Source organism: Dendrobates tinctorius, unplaced genomic scaffold (genome assembly GCF_039654945.1).
Source record: "Dendrobates tinctorius isolate UK_male_01 unplaced genomic scaffold, ASM3965494v1 ptg000026l, whole genome shotgun sequence".
Taxonomy (NCBI): domain Eukaryota; kingdom Metazoa; phylum Chordata; class Amphibia; order Anura; family Dendrobatidae; genus Dendrobates; species Dendrobates tinctorius.
In genome coordinates, this window is record NW_027361694.1 from 13,878,070 (window position 1) to 13,890,499 (window position 12,430).

At 37.7% G+C, this 12,430-nt stretch overlaps 1 protein-coding gene across 7 annotated transcripts in view; it reads right to left on the minus strand.

Annotated features, from left to right (window-relative positions):
* The window catches only part of FGF14 (fibroblast growth factor 14), an 812,639-nt gene that overhangs the window by 22,823 nt on the left and 777,386 nt on the right, over positions 1–12,430 (minus strand). For all 7 annotated transcript variants that reach the window (XM_073569515.1, XM_073569522.1, XM_073569520.1 and 4 more), the window contains one exon: positions 3,121–3,319. In XM_073569515.1, the coding sequence (XP_073425616.1) occupies positions 3,121–3,319 (199 nt within the window). The remainder of the gene's footprint in view (positions 1–3,120; positions 3,320–12,430) is intronic.

Here is a 12,430-nt window from a genome sequence, read left to right on the forward strand (position 1 = left end):
CTGGGGGCAGGATTGGAGACACTGGTGGCAGGATTGGAGACCAGGGGGCATGATTGGAGACACAGGGGGCATGATTGGAGACACAGGGGGCAGGATGAAAGCCATGGGGGCATGATTGGAGACACTGGGGGCATGATTGGAGACACTTGGGGCAGGATTGGAGACACTGGGGGCATGAATTGTGACACTGGGGGCTGGATTGGAGACACTGGGGACAGGATTGGAGACATTGGGGGCAGGATTGGAGACATTGGGGGCATGATTGGAGACAAGGGGGCATGATTGGAGACAGAGGGCAGAATGGAGAGATGGGGCAGGATTCGAGAAACTGGGGGCATGGTTGGAGACATGGGGACAGGATTGGAGACACTGGGGGCAGGATTGGAGGCACTGGGGGCACGGTTGGAGACAGTTGGGGCAGGGTTGGAGACAGATGGGGCAGATTGGAGACAGATCATGCAGGATCATGGGGCAGGATGGATACGATGGAGACAGATGGGGCAGGATGGGGAGATCATATGGGGCAGAATGTTTACTCATGAGGGCAGGATCAGAGAACATATGGCTGAAGCCAGGAATGAGACACACGGGGGCCAGGATGGGGGATATTATTACCATAGGGGCTAATTAAGGGATATTATTACTGCAGTGATGTATTTATTTTATTTTTTGAGTATACTATTTTAAATGGGGGGGCGGTCCTGTTACTGTGTAGAGTGATACTATGTTGCCTTTTTTTCTTCATCTGGTGTAATGTAGAAGTTGGGGGAAAAAATAAGTAATGTGTTCTGCAAGCGGTGCTCTAGATAACTGTTATTTCCTGCAGAGACGAGCCCTGGCTGGAAGAAGTGATGGCGGTCTGTGCTGGATGAAAGATGAAAAGCAAAGATGAAGGACTTTACCTAGAGACGTCACTGTTAAGTCAGTGTGTTACCTATACACTGACACTATACACTATATACTATATACAGCAGTCCTGTGTATAGTGTTACCAGTAGAGTTGAGCGACTTTGGTCAGATTGGGTTTCATGAAACAAAATTTGTTTCAGATGAAACTGGTCCGACTAGGGCAAAAAAAATCGGAGTTTCGTCCGAAACCCGACCCCAATGCAAGTCAATGGGGAATAAAAGTCGGCATTGAGTGGATGAATGTCATCCGCTCAATGCCGACTTTTATTTCCCATTGACTTGCATTGGGGTCGGGTTTCGGATGAAACTCCGACTTTTTTTGCCCTAGTCAGACCAGTTTCATCTGAAACAAATTTTGTTTCATGAAACCCGATCTGACCAAAGTCGCTCAACTCTAGTTACCAGTGATCACCGTATTACCTATACATTATATAAAGAGCTCCTTTGTATAATGTCATTGATCACTGTATTACCTGTACACAGACACTGCATACTAAGTACAGATCTCCTGTGCATAATGGCACTTATGGTGATAGTATTGTGTGTTTTTTTTTATTACTGATCAGTATTGTAGTATTCAGTCACTATGTAGTGGTAATATGTGGCCTGGACATGGTGTTGCGGTATTTGTCCCTTGTATGTGCTATTATTGGGTCACTTTGTGGTGGTAATATGTGGTCTGGTCATGGTGCGATGGTATTTGTTCCTTGTATGTGATATTATTTGGTCACTGTGGTGGTAATATGTGGTCTGGTCATGGTGTGGCGGTATTTGGTCCTTGTATGTGATATTATTGGTCATTTTAAAAATTGAAAAATAAATAAAAATATGCCTAAATTGTATTGCATATTTTAACAAATATGTAATAGGTTACAGTAGAGTAGAGTTCGGCCAAAAGTGTCTACCGTGTTATGGTGGCAGCTTAAAAAATCCTTTGGCCAAAACCAGAGCTGCCGGCTATATGTGTGATCTGGCGATGCAAACTGTTAATGTGTGATTGGTGAGAAGTGGAGTTTTTCCAAGAGATAGTGTTGGGACTGTAGACAGTTCGATGGGTGGGGCTGGTGTGGAGCCTGGGTGGAGTCTCAAGGGGGCCCTGAAAATTTTGCCAGTATGGGGCCTCGAAATTCCTAGTGGCAGCCCTGTGTAGCGTGCATCAAGCAAGTGGAATTAGGGCTGGAGTAGCTGCGAGGGGATGGTAGGAACAGTGGCACGGCACCGAGAGGGCATCCCCCTTAATGGTGCGATGGTGCCTCCAATGATGGCGCCTGCTGCGTCGGGTGGGCAGTGGTGGCGAGCTACGACTGAGATACGCCACCGGTAAGCAGCGGGGATGAGGAGGCGGGGTCATTGTGACATCACCGCAACTAGGGCAGGGAAGGGAGCGCGAGTGGGCCATTTATATCATTACATATTGTTTACTTTTTAATACCCTTTTTAAAATTTGGCAACTGTATGGTTACAACTAAACTGTGGCCGACAATAAATCAAGATATTTAAAGGGGTGGTCCAACAGCTAAAATGACCTTTGTATTTATCTACCTTTGCACCCTAACCACTTTTATAATTAACTTTGTTATAAAATTCCCGACCATTCTCCCTACACAGCTAATCCCTATATCTCTATATCATCCTTTTACCTACTAGGACAAATAGACATTAGAGACAGTGTTCCCCACTCAGACCCCCTGTATGTGTCAATGTCCTGTTCCTTAATGAAAATACTTCTTCTATATATACTTTTTTTTCTCATTTTTTGTAAAAGCTTGTCTGCCATACTTTTTAGTACGGTCCTAGAGAGTTTTTAGAAGTTACTCTGTCCCCAAAATTTTGACACACATCCACTCCATGAAAGTGCAAGTTTGGTTACTTATTTTTATACGTATATTGTATTAGGAAAAAAGCATGACATGAAGCGAGAGATAATAGATTAATTAAATATATATGTTCTGTATGTCATCACAATTAAGAAACATGCACATTGCTTCTATTTTATGTCATTAGTTTTTTGTTGCTTTTTATAAATAGTGAATGTTGTCTTGTGGGTGAATAAATGACTGCATGTGTAATTATTGTTAATGGAGATCAAGATGAGTCCTTGATCTTTAAGAAACAAAGATGAAAGAAAATGATCCACCCACTCTAAATGAATTACATGTAACCATACACGTCACATTATGCCGCACATTAATGTATCCATAATGCACTTACCTTCCAATGGCTTGGGTAGAAAATGAGCTGCTGGCTTTGTTTTCTTGACTCTATTACCTTTCATAACTTGGCCTTCTTTGTTAAGCCCTAAGAACCAGGCCCTACCTGATTCTTGCTGTCTGTATATCATAGATGAATAGATGACATAATAGTTCTCAAAAACAGACTCTTTAAACTTGCATTCCAGTGTAAAAAGTTCCTAGGAAAGCAGAAAGGTAAAACATATCAGCAATATGGCACATATTTCAAAAGTGATAGCAAATGGATTACAACTTTACAAAACTTGTGGAAAAAGAAGGATCAGAAGCGTTGAAATATTATAGAGGATTTCTCATTACATACATTTACCTAAAGTAGACTACTACTACTACTACTACTACTACTACTACTAATAATAATAATAATAATAATAATATATCATTTGAGTTAGTTTTAAAGGATTTTTCCAGGACTTGTATATTAAAGGCCGATCTTTATGATTGGGCATCAATGTCATCAGTGAAGATGTTACACCCATCAACCTCACCGATCAGCTATTCTCAGTGGTGGCCAGAACTGCTCAGTTACGGAGCTGCACAGCACAGCTCTGTCAATGGAATAGTGGCCACGGCCAAGTACTGCACCTCCTATTTGAATACGGGGTGGATGTGTAGTACCCGGCCACAGCCACTTTACAGTTGATGGAGCTGTTCTGTGTAGCTTTGTAACTGAGCAGTTTTGGCCACCACTGGGAACAGCTGTTGGGCAGGGGGTGGCAAGTGTCACACCAACACCAATCAGACATTGATGATCTATCCTAATGACAGGCCATCAATGTTAAAGTCCCAGACAACCCCTTTAAGGCAATAATTATTACTAAAAGGCTTTTTCTAGCCTTACTATATTAAGAACCTATCCTTTGGATATTTCAGCAAATTCAGATTGGTGGTAATCTGACATCAGTCACCTCCACTGATCAGCTGTTACTATATCTGGAGGTGACAGTGCTGAACATCACAGCTTCATTCACTCTGACTCAGGTACTGCTGCCCAGGTCCTATTGAAGTGAATATGAGCTGAGCGACCACTACACAATGTGTCCTGTGCTATTTTTTGGCTCCATTCACCGTTAACATTTGACCAACACCACAACAACAAATTGGTGTGACCCCCACAAATCTGACATTGATGACCTATCATTCGAAGAATAGGTCATCAATACAGTAATTCAGGACAGCCCCTTTAAGAATTTAAATAATAATATAATATCTTGACCAATTATGAAAAATGTTGAAATCAGCTCTACTACATAAGTATCTGTAAGCATTTTCTGCACATAGCATTTTGCATATTCTGTTACCGTCCCTTTTGTGCAAAATAAAGCAGATGGATTTTATTGTTATGGCAACTAGTTCAGCAAATGCTGTCCTTAATTAGGTCACATAATTGTCACTTGTATGGGAAGTAAAAATAATTAATTTAGCAAGACAAGAAATGTATGCAGATTAAAAGGATACATGTAATATAGTGGTCATTGGTATCCACTGTTTTAATTTTAAGACTTCAATTGTGGAATTATAATATAAATGTCTCAGACACATATCACTAAATATATTTCACTCTATACATAAAGTACATAAAGATAAAGTGACAATCTAAAAGATATAGAAAAAAACACTGTAGGACGTACATTCTTGTGGATGTTCTCCCCTTCTGCCTTTTTAAGGGGCTGTAATATTCAGTAGACCCATTGGGGCACACCATTTGGATCAGTGATATGTCCACTTTCATTTATGAATAATCTGAAGTCTAATGGTCATCTAATAGAGAATTATTTTTTCTCATCTTGGAATATACGGTATTATTTTATTATATTTATCATATAAATTAGTTTGGGCATATTAAACCAGCATGACAGACTTCAGTATTCACCATATCCTTGTATATTTATTAGATGTAGCCCGTTAGATTGCACTAAAGTTAATTATCCAGCAACTAGTCATTATCTTCTGAAACTGGTGCATATTATTTGGGCTATAAACATGAGACAGTTTTAATCAATCAATGACAGCAATGTAATAGCATGGAAGTGGAGCTCTGCTGTATACCTAGTAATTTACCCCGTGTCACATAAGAAAATCCTCAACTAATCCTAATAATACTCAATGTTCCTGCTCTACGCACCTTCTAGCGCTATTGAGACTGTTTAAGAGGGCAAATTCATTACAAGGCTTCCAGATTTTAAGGTATTTTGTTCTAATCATGGGCTCCTGGACATCTATTTTTTCCAATATGTAACTTATATCTACTTTGCAACAATTGTATGGAAGGTTGGCAATTTTTATACCAAACTTGGTTACAATTGAAAAATTGAGAAGTTTTATACCAAGCAATTGACAATGTGAAAGAATGTGAATTCATATGTATCTACAGAAGCTAGTATATCTTTGTACCATGTTAGCCAGTAGATAGAAAAATATTCAGAATTGAGAATCCTCAGTGGTTGATACCTTTTAATGGCTAACTGAAAAGATGGTAACACATTGCAAGCTTTCGAGACTACTCAGGTCTCTTCATCAGGCATAGACTAATACAAAATCTGCTTCACGTCACTTGTCTCATCTATTGCATTTGTTCTGTGCCTGATGAAGAGACCTGAGTAGTCTCGAAAGCTTGCAATGTGTTACCATCTTTTCAGTCAGCCATTAAAAGGTATCAACCACTGAGGACTCTCAATTCTGAATATTTTTCTACAGAAGCTAGGAGATTCCAATTGTAATGAAGGATCAATGCACAATATTATTAGTTTTTCTTTGGAAAGGTTAGTGGCATTAGTGAAGGGAAACCGGGAAAACCAAGGGTGCATTGGCTGGAGGCCATCAAGAATAATATTGGAATGAATATCAATAAATTGAAAGAAACCGACTGGCTTACAAACTTTATGGACACAAGTTAATGAATAGAATCAGAAACGTCTCATTTTGCAATGTGCTGATATATAAAGATTTCTATAATGGATTCCAGCCATGTGGTTAGCAATAGAAAGTGGGTCATGATTGGACTGCATATTTTTGTAGGTTGCAACCAGCCTTTATCAAAAATAAGTCTTCTTCAGGGACCACCTTATCTGACAAAAGATGGACATGCCAACAAGTTCAGAATGTACATGTGTATATATATATTAAGGACTACCATGTGCACACCTTGAGCATTTGACCAGTATTTTACCTCAGCATTAGTAAGCCAAAATCAGGCATGGAACAGACAATTACTGAACATGTGAACGTGACCTTATTCTCCTTCCCACCCTATTCCTTTCACATAGAGAACTTGAGTTTGAAAGTCAATGCAATTTCCTCACATTGGAAGTTGTGGTGGCCTAGATGTTGCCCCTCATCAGAGATTATACAGTCATATAATTCCCAAGAAATGCTATACCTGACCAGGCACTTTTTCACTTGTTTTGGTTTTTTCCTACATGCATTTTAAAGAGCTATACATTTTCTATCTTGTTCGGACACGCAGGATGAGGTTTAATTTTTATGTTATTGTTTTTGCCAATATTGATGTGAAAAAAAAAGAAACACATGTCTGCTTTTCACAAATACAAATTTATATTTATTATAACCACAAAGGACCACTGTGTTCTTTTTTTCTGTAACAATTATTTTTATATATCAGACAAATTATTTTTTTGACAGGGTAGTAACTGTGATTTGGACCAGGTGTCCCCAATCTGTGGCTTTGGGAGCCACATGATGTGTGGCTCGAGACTGTCTGCCAACTTGGTGTATTACCACCATGTCTAGCAAACGGCTATGAAAAGCAGGTCTCTGGATGGAGACTTTTGTGAGTAACCTCACGCAGAAGATAATATCTGAATATGCACATACTGGCCTTGAGGATTTAGAGATAAATTAGGTATAATGATCTGGAGACAGGATGGATGCCAGTCAGAGGAGGTGCTTGACATTTTAGAACATCACTGAGTAGAACAAGGACCGCCCGGAGGTTTGTTGTCTACAGGCGATCTAGAAGTAATTCAACATTGATTTATTATGTTTAAATACAGATACAATATATTTATAATGTTCATGAGTAATTGTGTAAGCATAATGTGCTAGTCTTTTTTATAAAAAAATTAATTTTTCTACAAAATATCTGTATCAGATAATTGAACACTTAGCTTTTTTTAATAGCTGGACTTTAAAAAAAAATTATTTGGAATTTAGTATGGGTCAATTCATCTGCATACATGGGTTAAGATAATAATAAAAAATGAAGCCTAATGTAGTGTGAAAAATAACTTTGCAAAAATGTGTGCTATGATATACGAGTGTGTACGCAGTCATTACTAAATGCAGTGAAGCCAGAAGGGAACCAATTCTTCTTTTTTTTTCAATTTGGCTACCTAAAATGGCTAATATTGATCAAGGCTAAACCAAGTAGCATATTGGTTGTTTCAGTCCGTACGTGTTGCAGTTATATGATAAATACACAGTCTGATGTTTTAATGGGAAAGGAAATATATGATGGATCTAGATACATTTTTCTTTTGGGTGAATGAGAGTTTATCAACTAAAGCATGTTAAATTCTTACTTATACTACATTCATTTCATATAAGCTTGTATTTCACCACTCTGTGGGATATTTCTGTGTATCAGCATTAGTGCATCAACAGCTTATTCAGACAGTCTTTGATACACTAGTCTGTCAATGCTGTGTCACAGTCTATAGCATCTATAAAAAAAAAAAAATAAAGTAGGTTTTAATATCCAGGAGATGGCAAAAGCAATCAACCTTTAGGGTGATGAAACTCTAATAGCAACAAAGAGGAGATAAAGTAATAAGCCAATTATTGGGCACCATTCATAGTAGATAGTGCCCTACTGATGTCATTATGGTCTTTCCAAATCACGTTTGATGGATCAGGGATATATAAATAATCCTATACCAAAGTACTGATTTCTAAATATGCAATAAAAATGACACTTGGAAAGGTAAGAAAGATGTTGTCTGAGATTGTGTGTTTATGATATATCATGTCACAAATCTAATATACACCGGAAAATATAGATTGTCAAAGTCAAATGCTATTAATTGGTGCTGCACTGACAATATGTTACTGGTGACAATGCTGAGGGCAGCATGACCGATGAGCTTTATGTTGGGAAAAATGCTTCACAATTTAGTAGCATTACTAAATTGACCAATATATCATTAGGTAAGCTGTAAGGGTTATTGCATTCTTTGCAAACTCATATGTATGCCATTATTTAAATGTATTGGAAATTATTTATTAATGACTGTTTTTTGATAACTTTTAAGAAGATTGAAGTCTACTTCTTGATTTTATGAACTAAAAACGTCACTAATTGGTAAGCCCCCCATACACATTATATACCTATCTGCCAAACAATGACAAACAACTGGCAACAGCTCATCTCCCTGCAGAATAGGATCAGTCAGGGAAATTTCAAGGCCAGATCTTCCTCTCCTCTGACATCATATGAATTACAAATTATGAATAAATTAATTTTGGAACAAATCAAGCAAGACATGTAACTTAAAGCAAGGATCATCAAGTACTTTGGACATATCATACGAAGACGGCAATCACTGGAGGAGAACATCATGATAAAAAGAACCGAAGGAACAAGGTGAAGAGGAAGACCAGCAACCCATTGGCTTGATACTATTAAGATAATAGTGGAGAGGACCCTGGTGGACTTATCTAGGCTTGCACAAGATCCATTCTCCTACAGATCGTTCATCCATCAAGTCATCATAGCTCGAAATCGAACCAAAAGCCATTAAAAAAAGCAAATAATGATTTATTATTATTTTCCAATGTCTCCATAAAAATATTGCCTGCCCATGATTTTTTAATAAGCTTTCACAAAAAAAATAAAAAGTAATTTGGGTGGTCTGGAAAAAAGATTAACTGCCTGCTATTGAGGGTATTTGACAGCTTTAAAAATAGAAACTTGTCAGCTGTTTTTAAGATAGCCACTTTACCAAGTGGTCCCTCTTACCAATTTACCATTTTACTGTTTAGGCTAGCCCCCTTACTTAAATTTTCATAACAATGTCTCTTGTCTCCAGAACTTAGAAGCATTTATTCCCATCTTGGTTATGAAAGGCATAGTTGAGAATATCACAAGCTTATACAGAATCAGCTAAAATCAGTTTCCAGTTGTTTTATATAAAGTAGACAAGAAAATAAGCTAAATTCATACCATATTATCGGTATTAAGTCTGCTTGCTTTACGTTCCTGAGCGCTCTGATTGATGAACAGATATTTTTAGACACTTGAATTGTTTGGTCTAATCAAATGAGAAAGAATTAATCATATGATGTATTCATAATTACTTGGAACACCTCAATTCACCATCAAAAGTAAATTAATTTTCAAGTTCTTATTTTAATTAGCAATCTGAGATTCTCATATTTTTTGTAAGGAACTAAAAGTTCCATTTTACATATACTCCCAGTCTTTTCAATAGGTGAAAGAAAGCCTGAACAATACGTGCAGTCATTAGATGATAGAAACATTCAGACGCTTCTGAGATTTCTCATGTCACCTTCTGGGATAAATCTATTTTATTTTATTTCACACTTTACATGGAGAAAAAACTGATAGATCAAAATGTAGAAAAATGGAGTGCAGGATGATAACACATTGATGTTGGACTGATAATGACTGCTTTTTTTAAGAGCAAAAATTGGCCCCTTGTGACTTTGATATCCATCTCCCATCCATCTATGACAGAGATGTGGCCAAATAATGAATGAGTGTGAACGGTGGACGGCCCGGCCATGCTGTTGATGTGGAGCTCAGTAACGTGGATTTTTCAAGCTCAGTTGCACACTGAACACAGGAGGATAATTGCAGCTGCCTTTATTATCACGCCTTATTTATCGTCTTTTTAATATCACCTGTTGGTCATTCTGGATATTGCTATCTTCTCGCAGCAGCTGTAATTGTAAATGTCATTGCACATCAGACCACATCTGCATTAGCTGGAAATGTTCTTCTTAGTCAATTTCTCTTTGACACCCTGAGGAATATCTTCGATGCAGTTAGTGACCCATAATAGAGTGGGTTTTTTCATATAGCTGGAGGGAGTTCCTTATAATTCAGTGTCAATCCTGCTCATATTTGTCTTCTAATGTAGTGTCATTCTTGCTCAAAGCAATTTCCTACATACAGCTGTTCCTGTACTTATCATTTGTATGGGTCTTAGGGTTGTACTACTGCACCTGATCCACTCTATGCAATAAAACTTCATTTTTGGTATTTATGATGCCATTCCTTGGTCTTAAGCTCTGTTACAGTAGCTTTCCTGATAGTATGTCATATTAGAAGATATATGTTATAACACACAATAACTCTTTACTAAATAAACCCAGTAAGCCAGGATATGTTATCCATAGGTCAGTGCCCAACTTTATATGTTTAGCCTTCTCTGGCAAAATGCATTTATTTTACTCTCTTATATAGCGTAATCATATTCTGCATCATTTTACAGACATCATTATTACTGTCCCCAATGGGGCTCACACTCTAGATTCCCTATCGGTTATAGCATACAAACTCCTTGCAGATGTTGTCCTTGGTGGGATTTGAACCCAGGACTCCAGCACTGCAAGGCTACAGTGCTAACCACTGAGCCACCGTGCTGGCCCAAAATGAAAGCTTTCCTGTGATCGGCTAACACGGCTAGCTTTTATCATACACTCATCAAGATTCTACCAAGAAGGAAAGTTCATCAAATTATAGAGATCAGGTGATCAATAGCCATGTAATGGTATGCAAATGATGAAAATATTTTTTTAAAAATTCAACATTACATACATACATTCAATATAATATCTGTTACCATTACAGAACACCATTTTAACCCCTTCACCCCATGCAATTTTCTGTTTTCATCCCCCCTTCTTCCAAGAGTCATAACTTTTTTATTTTTCTGTCAATATGGCCTTGTGATGGCTTGCTTATCACGGTACGAGTTGTATTTTTGAATTACACCATTGATTTTTACCATATAGTGTACTGGAGAACGGGAAAAAAATAAATTCTAAACGTGCAATTCCACAATTGTTCTTTGGGGTTTTTATTTACCATGTTCACTGCATGGTAAAACAGTAACCTGGCAATATGATTGTCTGGGTCAGCACGAGTACGTAGCTATGTATGGTTTAATTTTCACTTAAGGGTGAAAAAAATGCCGAAATTTGTAAGAAAAAAGTTATTGCATTTGTCAATATTTTCTGAGACCGGCTTAAGGATTTTAATATGACATCAGCTGTTGGTGCAGCACGTGATATATACCACCTGATGCACACACCTCCCAATGGACTTTTCTGATAGGCTATTTACCTCCACATAATCAGCTCCATCCCTCCCCCAGCACATGCCTCCTCATGAAGTTGTAACAAAATGTGCGTTGGGACGACGATGGGCATTCAGACCTGCATCATCACTAGTAAGTAGCTTTTTTTCAAGTTTTTCATGGCTTTTTTTTGGCTGCTTTTCTAAAATATGAACAAAGTTGTCTAATCACATTCCTCACCTTAGACCATTTTCACAGGGTATTTTACCAGTTATTTCATTAGGCTAATGTGTGTGGCTCTCTTACCCAGAGTATTTAATTAATGGACCCATTATATAATTTTGTGTTTGCTATTTTGAAGGTTTACTCTGTACTATTGTATGGTGATTTAAGCACACTAAGCACCTTAATTGGTCAGTGTTTTCTCCACTGTTTTTTTGCTAAGCAGTCTCTGTATTTTACCATAAATGTATTTTAAAATTGATTGACCCCTTAACCCCCAAGGGTGGTTTGCACGCTCATGACCGGGCTAATTTTTACAATTCTGACCATTGTCCCTTTATGAGGTAATAACTCTAAAACGCTTCCATCGATCCCGGTGATTCTGACAATGTTTTCTTGTGACATATTGTACTTCATGGTAGTGGTAAAATTTCATTCATATAACTTACATTTATTTGTGAAAAAAACCTGAAATTTGGCAAAAATTTTGAAAATTTCGCAATTTTCCAACTTTGAATTTTTATGCCCTTAAATCACAGAGATACGGCACTCAAAAAACTTAATAAGTAACATTTCCCACATGTTTACTTTACATCACCACAATTTTGGAACCAAAATTTTTTTGTTAGGACGTTATAAGGGTTAAAAGTTGACCAGCGATTTCTCATTTTTGCAACACCATTTTATTTTTACGGACCACATCACATTTGAAGCCACTTTGAGGGGTCTATATGATAGAAAATACCCAAATGTGACAACATTCTAAAA